Genomic DNA, 16,422 nt, shown 5'->3' with positions numbered 1-16,422 from the left:
CTAATACTTCTCTCTTGTTCTCATCCTTGCAGGCCATAAAAAAAAGATCGTTTTAAACCACACAAGATACAAGGTTATCTCAATCTTTTTGACCTTCCACTTTAGTAATGCTAACTTTTGCTTGCAGTTCTCATCTTCTTTGCAAATTTAACAACCACAACAAAGTTTCATCAAATATGTCGTCCACCTCACTTTCAACAACTCTGAGTGCCTTCCTTTCCTATTCTTTTCCATCTCCAACTTTTTCCACTTTCAATTATTTAATGCACTTACAATGTTCTAATACAATTTTAATGTTGACAGGTACACAACGATGACTTTGATACAGTCTACAACATTGTCCAACAACAAAATGCATGATCAACACAATACAATACAATACAATACAATACAACATTGAGATTACAAGGCTTTCTCCACTTCTACATCAAAATTCCTTTCTTAGAGCAGCAACTCCTCAATGCTTTCATTCAGCTTTGAGACCAACATATTAGATAACTTGGATTATGTACTTCACAAATAAATAGCAATACCAGCATGGGGGTTGGAGGGTGGATAATTTTGATTTTCTGGGACCAACACATCAAATTGGTTGGGTTTTATACAATCTAAAATTGTCTGCTTTTATAATTTTGTATAGCAAAAAATATTGTCATACAAGCTACCATTGTAATAGCACCTTTATATTGCTCTATGGTACTGTACATCATGTTGCCATCCGCAACATGGGGGTTGGTGGGTGGTTAAATTCAAATTTTGGGACCAACTAAAAACATTGGTTGAGTTATGTACAGTATGACATTTTCATATAATAAAGTTTTCACTTCTTTTTTTCTCCAAAAATATATCCTTTCACAATTTTGTATGATGATTTTACAGACCTACTCTTTACATACTTTATGTTAAGTTCACTTGACTTTATTCAAATCACAACTAACTAATTTTTACCTATCAATGTCCTGTTGCAAGTACTCTCCCTGCAACTACTAGTATAGAGTGTCATGACTTGATTTTTTTTCTAGGATTGATGAACTATACACGAACTTTTATTTTTGGCATATAATGAATCTGTCTTTTTGTTAGTGAATTTTTAGAGAGCTCACATAAAGTCATCAAGAAACAATTTTTTGATACCACTTGTTTATAAGAAAAGTTTTTCATATCTATGTGATAAGCAAATAATTTTAGTGATTGAGGAAGATGAGCACACATGGTGTCTCTTTTTAACCCTTTCTCAAGCAAATCTACACCACTTATGAAGTTGAGATGTTTGGATATTCAACCATCGGGATTAGTTGTATATGGAAGAGATAATTATCTATTAAAAAAGTTGGCTATTAAGGACATGGAAGAGAGGGGGTGTCTCAAAGAGATGCATGCCCCTTCACAATTTTGAAAGAAAATCCTAACAAATTTTACTAATATGTAAGTGACCCTATAAAAGTAGCTTTGTTCTCAAACATTAAAAGGGCAAATAAAATGAGTATCAGATTCCAAAGCATTCATGGTTTGAGGAAGAAGACAAACCTCTATATCTATACTTCCCAATTTGTCACGTCCAGGATACACAGTTAATTTTCCATCAAATTTGTTTGCCCATCCACTACTAACACTTATTGGACTTCCCCATCCAAAATCATTGTCATATATAGGAAATCTATGAGAACTTCCCATCAAAATGGAATTATTGCCAATAAAATCATTGAGATCAATCAATCTTGGAGGCTTGTCTAATTCAGCTTTAATTTGAGCATCTTGGTGTGATGCTATGGTGCGATGCAACGATAGGGCTATTGAACTTCTACTACCACCCAAAAGCTCTCTTGTTGTCATGGTTGCCCTAACTCCTTGAAGAGCATTGCCAAAGTATGAGTAAGGCAATGGAGGGACCATTTTAGATCGACAATTTATTGAAAAACATAAACTAGTTTCTTCATTAGGGGAAAGTCCTCTAGCTCGTGTGATTCCTTGCCATACATGTGCACACAATGCTTGAAAGGAGGAGATGTAGATAGATTTCTCTTTAAATGCCTCATTGGCTTCTTCCTTTAGTTGAGATATGGTTTTCTCATTGAAATGAAATCTTTTTTCACTTAATGGTCGTGGGGTAAAATTGTCAAACCTTTGTTTTCTCATATTGTTGTGTTGTATGTTGACCTTGGTCGAAGAAGCTGTAGAGAAACAACGTGTGTGCAGTGGAAGGAGAGGAATGCTCGAAGGTTCTCGACATAGTTGAGACCAAGAATTAATAAAATGCCAGTTTGACGACCCATCAGCAAGTGCATGGTTGATTGTGAATGCCAATACAATCCCATCTATCAACTTTGTCACCTAAGTAAAAAAATCAATATATTAGAATTATTAAAAATAAAATCATTATATAAACTCTCAAAAAATAAGAAATACTACCATTTAATTTAATTCAACTTAAATAATATATCATGTATGTTAAAAAAATATATAGTACTAACTAACTTGAATAAAGACTTCACCTATATTCAAGAAATGTGTCTTTTATATATTACATAATGACGTGACTAATAAATAATAAATAATAAATAAAAATGAATTAAATTTCATCAAAAAAAATTGGTTATATTATATCGCACTTTAGATTATCCTCATTTTAAGACAATTCGATTATCATCATATTAAAACAATTCTAAAAAAAATATGGAAGTAAGAAGGATCACCAAATTAAAACAATTCTAAAAACATTTTTTTATTGAAATAAGAAGAATCATATACAATTACGAAGTTGAGCAAGTCAATAGAACAAAGCAACATTATAGAAAGAAACAAAAAAACAGAACAATAACAGAAAAGAAGGAAGGGCAAAACACCAAAAACTTCATCTGTTCATAACTTCAATTGTTCATTTCCTCATAAAATAGGTAAATACAATATTAAAATTAAAAAAACAGTTAAATACTGATAAGTACAAGATATTTTCCATGATAAATATGAGCTATTTTCCATGTTTCATGAATAATGAGTTCATTCATAGGAACCATCTCTCATGAGACCACTTAACACACTCATTGCATCTAACTCCAGCGTACTTGACAAAAGAGTTTCCTCCAAAATTTCACTTAAAAAACACCGAACAAACACAATTTTTTCTTGAGAAGCTGTTCATTTCTTTCAATATTTTTTGGTTTTACATTTCATTCCTTAATAATAAAAAAAACAGATAGAAAACACACATTTTTCTTCACAAGTTCTACATTTCATTCCTTAAAACTATCTAACAAGTGAGATTACAGGGGCTAAATAACCTGAACTGCTAATAACGGCAGAAAGTGGCCGTCTATGCTGAAAGCACCATTGAAAGGAAAGAGCTGATGAGGGATGTTTTCCGCCATGATTTGTGCGAGGCAAAGATCTGGCGCAGATGCTTCTATAAACTCTGCTCCACTGTCATTACAGTCAATATACACCTCGCCCTCACATGTTTCCAGTCTTCCTGCCAGCGGATAGAAGTGAACTAGGGTTTCCGACAGGCTTTTCTTCAGGCGCTCCACCATGGACTCAAAATCCTGGATTATGCAGCCTCTAGGGTTGGAGAAGAGGACGCATTTCTGTGTATAATGGACGTACAACAGCCGCAGATCTGAATAGGTGAGTTTGCATTGCTGCGGTAGAGAAGGGCGGGCAGGGAAAATGCTACATTTTCCATCCACCTCTACCCTGGCCATGGCTGAATCCATGAGAAAATACAGGAATTTGAGGGCAATTTATAGAGAAAGCCTCGAGTTCCATGGAGTGCCCTGCATTTAATGCCGTGAGCAGAGATCGTATAACCTAACCTTCAACTTAACCTTTACCCTAACCCTGACCAGAGCCCCCTGCATTATTGCCGTGAACAGAGATCGTATAACCTAACCTTCAACCTAACCTTTACCCTAACCCTGACCAGAGCCCCCTGCATTATTGCCGTGAACAGAGATCGTATAACCTAACCTTCAACTTAACCTTTACCCTAACCCTGACCAGAGCCCTCTGCATCATTGCTTTAGTATTCCAAAGAAAGATCACAAATTTAGATCTTCAAGAGAGGCTCTGGCTATGGGGCCCTTTAAACAGCACCCCATACCCTCCCTACGGCCCTATGCCTCCATATACGGTCTGCAGCAAAAAAAAAAAAAAATGTGCTGGCTATGGGGCCCTTTAAACAGCACCCCATAGCCTCCCTACGGCCCTATGCCTCCACCCTATGCCTCCATATATGTGCAGGTATGCCTCCATATACGGTCTGCAGCATAAAAAATTGTTAATATTTTTTATTTATATTATATTTTTTTATTTTTTATATATTTTGAATATGGAGGCTATGGGGTGCTGTTTAAAGGGCCCAATAGCCAGTGCCTCCAAAAGCTTAACAGATCACATGGTTGAAGGAAAAGAAGAATGAAAAATTATTGCACTTCTTCCAATTTTGCAGTCCCTAGTTGGCAGGGACCTCACATATCCCACAGTGCTCTGATGTACAGACGATTGAAGGCTCTCCATTCCTACCATTTGTCAGAAATTTGTCAGTAGTGCAAGGTTTAATTTTTTGTTTTTAATTTTAATTTTCACGTTCAAGAAGCTTTTTAACTTTTAGTTTTTAATTATAATTTTTCTTTTATTTATATTTATAGAAGATAAAATTTTATACAATATTATAAAATGAATATTTAATATAATTATAATTTATTAATTATTATTAAAATTGTGTAAATTAATTTAGTTATAAATATAGCTTGTAATATTTAAATTATATGATAAAATATTTTTTTAAATATCAATATTAATAGTATAATTTATTTTGTTGTATTTCACTACTCTTTTCTATCTAAATCAAATATATATATATATATATATATATATATATATACTAAAAGTTAAAAAGCTTCTTGAACAGTGAAAATTAAAATTAAAAACAAAATATTAAGCCTTGCACGTGGAGCAAGTACTAACAAATTTTGTGCAACTTTAGGTATGTTGATATGGGAGATGCCATTCCTTTTATAGGGTTTCTTTTTTCGTGTTCTGAGATCACTTTTTCTAAAATGAGATACTTAAAGTAAGATCTCATATAACTCTTAATTTTTAGGAGAAATTTGTGGGTAACGGTTATTCTTAATTTAACAGGTTTTTAGCTTTAATTTTGCTTAATTTAATTTTAAGAATTTGTTTTAATTTTTTTTAAATGTAAACTTTTCATATAAAATTTGGAAAGAAAATTTGGTGGTAAATGAAATAGGGAAAATTTGGTGGCAAATAAATTTGTGGAGCTAGTGGTCCCATGCAGCTGTTAATTTTGCTTAATTTTAAGAAGTCTTTTTTTTTTTAATGTAATTTTTTCACATAAAATTTGGAGAGAAAATTTGTTGGTAAATAAAAGAAGGAAATTTTGGTGGCAAATAAAGGAAGGAAGGAAATTTATGAAGACACTTGACATTTTTTAGTTGTTTTTTATTTGCCTATTTTCATTTCTTAAACAATAACTGCAAAAATAGGAAAAGATTCTATATTATCCTTTCCTAACAATTTTAATAATTTTCCATGGAAACACTGCCTTAGGCAACCGCATGGGAACGTGAGGTTAACATTTCTTTAAAAAAATTGGGCTTGAAAATTTATATACCTAGAAAAGCTTATGAGTTAATTATTAAGTTGAGAGGCTTCCAACAGTCACATTATGGAGGTCAGCCATCTGTGTCAACAATAACATCTTAAATTTTCATGTCTAAATGAGATCACAACCATTGGAATTGTTTAAACACAAATCAAGCCACCGTTTGGGTGTGAGAATCGTCTTTGTTGGTGAAAATACAAATAAACATGAGCAGATAATTGTTACTAGTTTACATATCATTGCAAATCAAGCCAATTTCTTAAGTCAAAATGTGAAATATTAATAAGGATACGTTGATGTGTTATTGTATATCCCATAAGTTACTCCTCAATAGTTATTTATAAACTATTTCTTCTATAACCATTTTTCAATATTAAATAAAGATAGAAGACTTTGTACATCAAAAGACTATAGTCACGGTATCAGTTAACATATATTACTATATCACTTAAGAAGCCAAGAAACAATAAGCACTTTCCTAGAAGACTTATATAGCCCTACACTGAAAATGGGCCTATACATTGACTCTAACTACCCTTGACCATATACATTTGATTAAACATGGAGTACATAACCATACAAAAAGAATCAACACATGACTCAAATGACACCATCCAATTTAGTTGTCAACCCAGGCAGTCCAACCCAAGGGGCCTTCCATCCAGGTGATATTCTTGTTCCAATCAACTACACGTGTTGCAACTAGCTTTTGGGCCTAGTATTCTCTTTACACCCACTTACCTTCATTAATTTCACGCATAAATGCTTCCAAAGCATTGACAAATGGAGATCTTTTCACCTTGAACTTGAACCAGGTGTAGCCATGGGAGAGCTTAGAAAGGGAGAGCTTGGTTGTGTCATCTTTGATGAACTGCTCAAACTTCTTCACTGAAAGCCTCATCACGATTGTGACCTACAATCCATTATTGTAAACAACAAGTCTTCGTAAAGACTTAGTAAGCAGTCTACCCTTTCCTTAAAATTTATCTTCATTACTAAGAGCCCAAATAGCCTGGAAAGTATTTCAAATGTTAGAATAGACCAAAAAAAATTATCATCCTTGATACCAGTAATAAATCCAAACATGACAACATAATAAGAAAAAAAATTAGAAAATTTAATACCAAAGAGATTTCATATTTTCTTAGCCACAATACATTCAAACAACATATGCTTAATAGATTCGAATACTCAACAAATAATGCAAATATCATTAGACTGATGCACATTCTTGATGAGCAACCTTTGCAAAATAAATAACCATTTAAAATATTCTTTCTTGGGCATGTTAACACTGCCCCACAACCTGGTAAAACTTTTTGCAAATCACTATTGTTGCAATTTAGATTCCAAAAAAAGAGCGTTATAAACAACTTTAGCCTTGGTGTTCATCTGCAAGGTACCATCCATCCATGTGAAGGATGAGAGCCTGCCATCTACTACTAAACACTGCTTGGACAAATGGAGGCTACTATAGGCTTCTCGCAACACAAAGTAGGTCCTTCAATGACAATGAGGCAACTAATATTTAAGGCCGAGAGGATTCCAAGACATTAGTTGACCATAAATAATAATATCATTTAAACAACATATACCCTTAGCATTCCAACTCTTAGTAGAACATCCTTGAAATAGGGCAAGCATTCTACCCTTGTGGACTAAATTCTTCTAGATAGATCTTTCCCTACATAAGGAGTTGTCATTACTAAGAATTCTATTGTGGGAAACAAGGCTTCTAATACATTGCCAAGTCTTCCATATCACTTTAAATACATTAGAGTAGGTCAAGGAAACTGGGAAATTACTAGTTAAAAGGTCACTAAGGGGGAGCAACTTCCATGTCTTGGCCTGCTTAGGAACAAAAAGCCTAACATTATTCCTCATGAGCACTTTCCAAGGTTCATTACCTTCCATGATGTGAAGGATTCATTTGACAACCAATGCAATTCCCTGCACCCTAAGATCCTTCAATCCCAAACCACCCAACTACTTGCTTAAGCAACACCAGTTCCAGTTGACAGAGTGCAATTTCTTGTTACCTCTATCATCATACCAAAGGAAGTTTCTAATGGTTTTTTGGATATCATTAATCTGATAATTGCTTAACATCCACACATAAGCATAATAGAGACTATAGGAGGAAAGAATTTTCTGGTACACTTGTATCCTTCCAGCCATGGACAAGTAATGCTTATTCCATCCAACCAACTTGTTCTCAATATTCTCTTTTATCCAAACCCACATATCCTTTAAACAAGGGTTAACTACAAATGGTATACCCATATACCTAACCTGCTTAGTTGACCCCCCCTCCCCCCAATTGATAGTTATACTTACTGAACCAGACAAGGGGTGTCTCTTCCCACCCAATGCAGGATGGATTTAGTGTTAGAGATCTTGGCCCCTAAGGAATCACAAAAAATATTCAATTTTTCTATTAAGGAGTCCATGTTTTCCTCATCAAGCTCTAAAAAAAGAGATGTGTCATCCACAAACTATATATTAATCAAGTCCTCCTTATTAGGCAAGGTGGTGCCTTTAACTTCTGGGGAGAAGTTAGAATCTCTAAGGAGGTAAAAAATAGCATCAACTTAAATTACAAAGAGGGCTAAGGCCAATAGGCACCCTTGTCTAATGGATCTTTCTAGAGTGAGGGGTAACATATAGGAACCATTGACCTCCACCTAGAAAAAGGTGTCTTTAAGTAGGATTTGAACCATTTGTCAGCATTCTTTAGGGAAACCAAATGATTCCAACATCGTGAGAAGAAAACTCCATTCAATTTTGCCATATGCCATTTCAAAATCAATAAGGAACATAAACACTTTTTGGTTGGTGTAATTGGCCCAATTCATAGCCTTCTAGTTGGTAATAAGATTTTCAAGTATATATCTTCCTTTGATAAATCCAGTTTGAGTGTTACTCACAAAACTAGGCAAGATATCCACTAATCTGAGAGTAGGCTAATATTTTATAAGAGACGTTTAGCAAAGTAATAAGTCTCCAATTTTTAATGAGAGACTTGTCCCCATCTTTAGGGAGCAACTTAATTACCGCTTTATTTATCTTTGCTCCCAAATATACTTTTTATAAGGCTTCCTCATACACTTTTAACAAGTCCAACCCGATCCACTCATTAGAATCTTTATAAAGTTCAATAGGTAAATCATCTAGGCATGTGCCTTGTGATTTTTGAGAGTGGTCATGGCCTTGAGGATCTCTTCAAACTATGTAGTTCTTGAGTCAAACTCATTGACCCATATTTCATGAGTAGTGATTCACAAGAACCCATCTCTCATGTGAATGAATGGTCCACAAAGTTGTACTGGGATGGGTGGCCTCCCGAGAAGTCCTAATGCTTCACCCCTGTGAGCATCACCTAGATGCAATGAGTGCTAAGTGGACCATTCATTCTCATGAGAGATGGGTTCTTGTGAACCACTACTCATGAAACATTGGTCAATGAGTTTGAGTCAAGAACTACAGAGTTGAACCCTGATAGCAATATCATAACTAATTTATTCTTAATTCTTTACAACCCCATAAGGTTAGCTTCTTAATTGGTTCACATATTTTCTAGTTTTATGGAGACCATTCTTCTTTTTGTTCAACCAAATTCCCCTCAATTGTAAGAACATCGAAGGTATGCTAAAAAGGGCATTGTAATTTACTTCTTATCAATATAAGTTATTTGAATGAATGCAAATTTAGGGTTAGTTGGCTTTTTAAAATATAATCTATGTATGTAAAGAAGGTAATGGAGATTTTGAGACAAATCATTTGGTATTTGAAAATCAGAATTAAATGCATCTATGGTTGTTTTTTAATCCTATATTTTTTGTTCTTTTGTTTTCTTGGTTTATTATTGTTTGGTTCTATTTTCTTGTTCCTTTAATTTTGGTTCTTGGCAGATGATATACTTAAAACCATTTGAAATGATTTTGTTAACTATGGGGCTATTTCTTTTATAGTTAGAGTTTTAAGGATTTGGGAACTCCAAGAAAAGGGTTTTCAAATTGCAAGGATTAGGGATAGGGTTTTATTGGTTTATGATCACAAAACCCAAGGATTGGCATTAATATTTCGAAGAGTTTATCATCTCAAAGGCTAACAATTAATATTATCATTTTAATAATGAGATCAAAGACTTGGAGATTAATTTGGTCGTTTAAACTAAATCATTGTGGTTTCACAAATTACCAATGTATTTCTCAAATAATTTGTTTGGTAAGCTACTTTAGAGTTTTATATTCACCAATTCAATATTTTGATTTGTTCATCTTTTTTAACTTTACAATTTCAAGATTTTTAAATTTACAAGTGAATTTACATTCCCATCTTATATTCTCTAAATAAATGTTTTGGATTTGTGAAATATATAAGGTTGCTTTGGTTAAGGCCCTTGTTGGAGAGAAATTCTTTGTATAATAAAAGTGAGTATAATAAAGACTTTAAAGCAATTTTTGCTAAAAGCCCCTTTAATCATATTTAAGCTCCCTCGTGGATAATTTTTTTCTTTCTTTTTCTTTAGTTATTTTTCGCAGGTCTTTGTTTAAAATAAATTGTAGACATATTGGCACAAGTTAAAAGCAGAATACTTAAGGTGACACAAGTTGTAACAGATGGAACCGACAAATGTGTGTAACTCTTTTTCTAAAATATTTTCATGGAATGTTGTTCATGCACTCCAACCTTTTTGGATTTAATCTACACAAAAAAAATGCAGCTTTGTATTTACTTTATTTTACATAGTGAGAGGAAAGAGTCTCCAATAAGTAAATACACAAAAATCATTCATGGATGTAATAGAAGAATGAAAATATGGCATGGAATGAGAGAAGCATGCACATGGAAAATTAAATGATAAGATACAAAACAATGGACACAATATTACTCAAATCAGAATTTAGTACTTGAATTTAATTTAATAACTTTAAAACCAAAGATTCATTTTTAAGCTGATAGGATTTTAATGGGGCATTTATGCCCGGAAAACTGTTAGCCTCCTGGTTTTTACCATTTCTCGAGCATTGTTTTGTCTTGTGGGCATAGTTTCCAATGGCATGGAAATGGACAGCCAAATTGTTTGTCATTGCAAATAAATGCATTGTCCTGGCAAACGACGAGGCAAACAATTAATGTCATTTAATAGTGTTGATGTCCATGCTAAGTACCTTTTCTATTTACAATATTAGTGATTTCTTTCAGCCTCTCGGTTTTTATCATTTCCCGAGCATCATTTTTGTTTTACGGACACAATTTTCGGTGGCATAGAAATGGATAGCAAAATTGCTTGCCGTGGGAAATAAATGCATTGAGCTAGCAAATGGACAAGGCAGATATTTAATGGCATTTAATGGCATTGATGTCCATGTTACGTACCTTTTCTATATGCGATATTAGTGATTTCTTTTTGAAGGTAGGTTTTGTTTGCAGTAGTGTCATTGCAACGATGAGAGTTTAAGGAGTTATTAGCAACAAGGTATTTATATTGCATGTTTGTGGGTTGGAAAACTAACCTCCAGAGTGGTTTTGTTGTTTGTTGTGCTGGGAGGTTTTATGCCTGCAACGCTCACACCAAATCTATCCTTTTCCTCATAGATTAGCAACCCTTTTAGCTTGAATAAAAAGCCTTGTTCACATGAGCTTAATCAAGTTTGTTGCAAACTTTTGTATTCTATTTATTATCGCTTTGAAAGGTGTCTTTTCGTAATACCATATGGCATGTCATTATGCATCTTTTGGTGTCTCATAAGTATCCTTTGGCTGGACTGGAATATTTAATCTTCTTCACTTCATTGTGATTTAAATGGTTTGCATAAATCACTATATTTTATATGAGCTTTCAACTCTTTCATGCCCCTGTCTTCATCATTGATCTATGCTTTGAGATTCTACTAATACAAATTTTGAAAAAGAGTTGCTTGTGATGTGTCATAGGACTATGGCAATCATTTGAGATTGTTCTAATTTCTCTTAAAACTATATTTTGATGATTGTTTGGACTATATTGAAGTCTTATAGGAAACAAGAACTTTTTTGAGGCATTTTGTGAAACAGTTCACTATTTTTATGTCTATGTACATGTATTTATGTTCTTACATGTTTATGTGGTTACACATTCATCTTAAGTCCTCTTCAGTTTGGTGTTTCAAATTTCCATCCTCGTTACTTCTGCCTTGTAAGTTCATTTATTTCCAAATCCATTTTGTTTGTTTTTTATTTAATAGTTGATACATATTAGATAAGTTTCATTTAAAACAGCTATGTTGGATGCCAAGGTTGATAGCTGAGATTGCTAACTTGAACTGAGCCTAAATAATTTTAGTTTTGAAACATAAGAATTTTAAAATCTACATCTTAGGTACATGTTTTAGGCTTGCTATGTTTGTTTCTTCACAATATGCCTCAAATGCATAACAATACAATTTATAACGTTCAGAGATTGTGAGAATTTTGACAAATGTTTTGATCAACATAGCATTGCATTATGTCCACCCCTAAAAAATGTTTGAAAAAGAACTTCGATAAATTGATAAAGTTTTGGGTTCCATGGATGCCTCGTTGTTTATCTACTTATAGATGAAATATCTAATTGTTTAAAGTATCTGAAAGAAAGATACTCTTAAAAGATATTATAGGTGTACACCCAGGACCAACATCATTATGGGCATTTTGATCAATTGAAATGAGTCAGGTATAGGGATATTCTAATGATGTCTAAAGACAATCTCATCATTTTTGACAAATGAATTATACTGCCTAGACTTCAACTTGGCCAATATTGAATCTTAAGTTTATGTTCCATAATCTAGACTTCAGTTTCAACCCAATATATTTTAGTAGATAGGTTTCTTATTAGGGTAAGTGTAGAATGTTAGGTTGCTCTATTTTCATATATATCAAAAAATATTTTCTTCAAAATTAGACTAGTTTGTATATATACCCTGTGTACCATTTATGTAAGCTTAGTTAACTTGGGGAAAGTAATACACACATGGATTGAGTGGACCAAGTTTGAAAACCCTTCTTATAAAATGATAAGGGTTGGAATTTAGATAAGAGTACCTAATAAAATCTTTATGGAAGTGCATTTGTACAGTCATATTGGTGTATCTTATTTGGAAATTGATCCCTATTTATGATGTGAAAAGGCATAAAAATTGTGATTGAGTTTCTTGTAAAAGCTTCATTCAAATGTATTTTTTTGACAAATAACCTTAGTTTGGACAGATTTTGTGGGAACCACTGACTAATCTGTCAATATTTATGAAAGCTTAGCTTATATGAGGTAATCAATACACATGGCATTGAGTGGAGACCAACCTTGAAAACTCTTCTTACAAGAAGATTTCATTTGAAACTTTTTCTTAAACTGCCAATTATCAAAGCTTATCTTATTTGGTACAACCAATACACAAAGGCATTGACTGTAGATTAAGCATGAAAAATATTCTCATAAGATGGTAAGGCATGAGATCTAGATGGTAAAATCCAATAAAATCTGCATCGCAATGCATTTTTACAAATTTAGGCAAATGTGAGCAGATTTTGTGTGAAAGATTGACTTTCTTAGCCTATAAACCTTTCTTGGGTTGAAAAATTCCAGAATCTTATTGAGGACAAACATCAGCTCGATCCATATCTTGCTAATAGTAGCTTTCTATGGTGCAACTACATGGTGTTGGATGACAATTCATTTATGCATACTTTCTTGCAAATTCACACTATGGCTCTTAATGCACTTATTAACACATTTCTTTTATTTTTCCTAGTTGTAACAAACTAAATTTTATTGTATTGCCTACAACCTTTGTAAGTATGACTTAACTATTATTTTCTATATTTTATGTCCAAAGCACAAAATTGTTACCCTGAAAAAGTTCTTCCCACCCTACTGTTGGCCATTTGGAGGAAATAATTGTGTTGCATTGATGTTTTATCATTGATGCCAACACTAGTTGTTTGGATGCTTTACCGACACACTTATGGTCTCGGTAAGTTGAGTGGTTTTTGATTGATTTGGATCTGGCATAATCCGGTAGGCTCTGATATAGTTTTGTTATGGAACTGGCTTATTCATGATACTCATATTCATATCCTGTAAGTTGGTTTTGGTCTGATGATCAGATGCTGTCATGTTTGCTTAGAAGCTTGGTTTCTGGTTCCAACAAGGGTTTCACTAGCAGATCTTTTTATGAAGATCCTTGATGAATTGCATAAGTGGTGTTGGTACAGCTTTTGGTGGAGTTTCCGGATTTTGTTGTTGTTCATGTTAGAGGATTGGCATATGGAGATCATTGTTGTAGCGTATGGACCTATATTGGGTCCCAGTTGGTCTAGGTTATGAACCGGTTTGATGTAACATGTGGATCAGACCTCTTGATGTGGTTTCGGGATGTCTTATGTATTGGATATTATTTATTTGATCTTAGGCTGACATGTTTTGTAATTATGTGATTGGTTTATTGTCTGGTAGCCGACCTGATTGTTTATGGTCGAGGGTTTGTATATATATTGTAATATCTCATTGTAGATCATCATCGAGTAAGATTATGGTAATGAAAAGGGATTTAATGTGCGAATAATGTAATATCATTCAGACAGAGGATTTGGTCGATCATTGGAGATTGAATTGAGTTTATGTAAGACGATTTAGTCCTCTGGTATTGAGCATAACCAGAATTGTACTCAAGCATAAGAGATGCTATCTTTTGTAGTTCAGCACTTCTCCAGATTGTAGTATGGATTTCTATGTAGTTAGTGAGACTCCTTTTGTGTTGAGTTGTGTACTCTAGGTTGTTGGCCTTCCTGCAAGTGTAGGCCCCTCAATTGTAATTCACATACTTATTGCAAAAGTATTATCTGACTGTGGGTAGGCTTCCCATCGTGGTTTTTCCCTTTACTGGGTTTTCCACGTACAAATCTTGGTGTCATGTGGATGGTATTCATTTTGTGATTATTGTTTATGCTTAATTGATTTAACTACTATTTTGGTATTTGGTTTAAGCATTCCGGTATTAATGTTTTGGGTTTTGGTATTTAAGTTTTAATTTCTAATGGTTCTGGTAATCTGTGACAACTAATTCATCCCCCCTCTCAGTTGTCTTCTAGTTATTTGAACTATCTAACAATTGGTATCAGAGCTTTGGTCCTCTCTGCAGAAAGATTAACTGCTTGAGGAAGATCCTATGGTGTCTAACAGTTCAAGTTCATCTAGTTCATCTAGAGCTATCTTTTGGAGAGATATCCAAGGCTTGATGGAAAAAATTACACAGTATGGAAGATTTAGATGGAGACTCATCTGAGATGTCTTGGTAAGGAGAATTGGGAGATCACATAGAATGGTGTCACACCCCATAATCCAGCATCTGACAATCCTTCTCCGATAAACCTGGATAAGGAGCTTGAGAATGATTGTAGAGAAAGAGAATCCCTCTTGTATGTACTTTCTGATAAAAAAATAATGAGATTAATTGACAAATCATCTGGAAAGGCTATATGGGATAAGTTGGAGACTCTTAATGAAGGTGACCCTACAGTGAAGATTGCAAAACTTGATGGTTATCGGGTGAGATATGAAAACATGAAGATGGAAGAAGATGAAAGGATTACTACATTCATGGAAAGGGTAAATGAGATTGTTATGAGAATTTAATGTTGTGGTGGAACTCTGAGCGAAGATGAAATTGTTTCTAAAGTTTTGAGAGCCCTACCATCGAGTTACAAGATGAAGTCTACTACTATTAATGAGTTGAGAACAATGGATAACACATCTGTCAATAGAGATACCTTGATTGGAAAATTGTCTTCTTTTGAGCTTGAAGAATTTGGACCTTCTGGAGCTGTGAAGACTGAACCTGCTTTTCATGCATCTACGTCTACAACTAGTAAGAAAGATTGGAAAGTTTTATATGCAAAGGAATTGGAAGATATGAAGAGAGAAGATGATGAGTTTGAGCAACTTGAAGCACTATTTGCTAGAAGAGTACCTAGAGGACCGGTAGGAAGTAAGTATGAAGGAAAATCACCTTTTAAATATTTTGCATGTAATAAGATTGGTTATTTTGCATCTAGATATCCTAAAAGGAATTCAAGATTTGAGGAAAGAGTTAAAAAATCATTTAAGCCTAACCTTGTATATCAGAACAAGTATAAGTACAAGAGAAATAGTTACAAATCATGCTACATAGCGGACGAGGAAGGCATTACTGATTCTGATGATGAACCGACAAAAGACTCTGCTAGTGGTCCCGACAATGGGAAGGAATGGGTGTTCCAACACTGGAAGAGAATGTACCTGAAGAGAAGGCACTTGCTTCTAAAATTGAAGACAAGGATGAATGGGTAATTGACAGCGGTTGTTCACATCATATGACTGGAGATAAAGGGAAGTTTCTATCTTTGCAAGAATTTGATGGTGGTCTAGTCAGATTTGGAGATGACAAAGCATGCATGATCAAAGGAAAAGGAACTATATCATTAGATGGTAAGAGCAATACTGACAATGTTTTATTATGTTGAAGGTTTAAGGCATAATCTTTTGAGTGTAGGACAATTAGTGGATAAGGGATTTCAATTACAGTTCAAGGATGGAAAATGCAAAATCACTAACAGATTTAGTTTGAAGATTGCAATCGATACATAGACTAAAGGTAATATGTTTCATTTGAACTCTGGTGAGAAGACTTTTTTGATTACACAAATTGATGAGAGTTGGCTATGGCGTAAAACGATGTGCCATGAAAATTTTGATTGCATTATGAAGATCAGTTCGACTAAGGTAGTTAGAGATATAC

At 33.9% G+C, this 16,422-nt stretch overlaps 1 protein-coding gene across 2 annotated transcripts in view; it reads right to left on the bottom strand.

Moving 5' to 3' along the window:
- Positions 1–4,206, bottom strand: part of LOC131062769 (BAHD acyltransferase DCR) — a 36,515-nt gene extending 32,309 nt beyond the window's left edge. The window contains exons 1-2 of one of the 2 annotated variants that reach the window (XM_057996499.2): positions 3,279–4,206; positions 2,123–2,331 (exon numbers count right to left, since the gene is read on the bottom strand). In XM_057996499.2, the coding sequence (XP_057852482.2) occupies positions 2,123–2,331; positions 3,279–3,710 (641 nt within the window). In that variant the 5' untranslated portion in view covers positions 3,711–4,206. Of the gene's footprint in view, positions 1–1,295; positions 2,332–3,278 lie in introns of those variants that run through there. The other variant, XM_057996497.2, reaches the window with a different exon arrangement.
- Between the last annotated feature and the right edge of the window lie 12,216 nt (positions 4,207–16,422).

The sequence above is a fragment of the Cryptomeria japonica genome, chromosome 9 (genome assembly GCF_030272615.1).
Source record: "Cryptomeria japonica chromosome 9, Sugi_1.0, whole genome shotgun sequence".
NCBI lineage: Eukaryota > Viridiplantae > Streptophyta > Pinopsida > Cupressales > Cupressaceae > Cryptomeria > Cryptomeria japonica.
The sequence above is the reverse complement of the archived record's forward strand: the minus strand, read 5'-3'. Positions and strand labels throughout refer to the sequence as shown.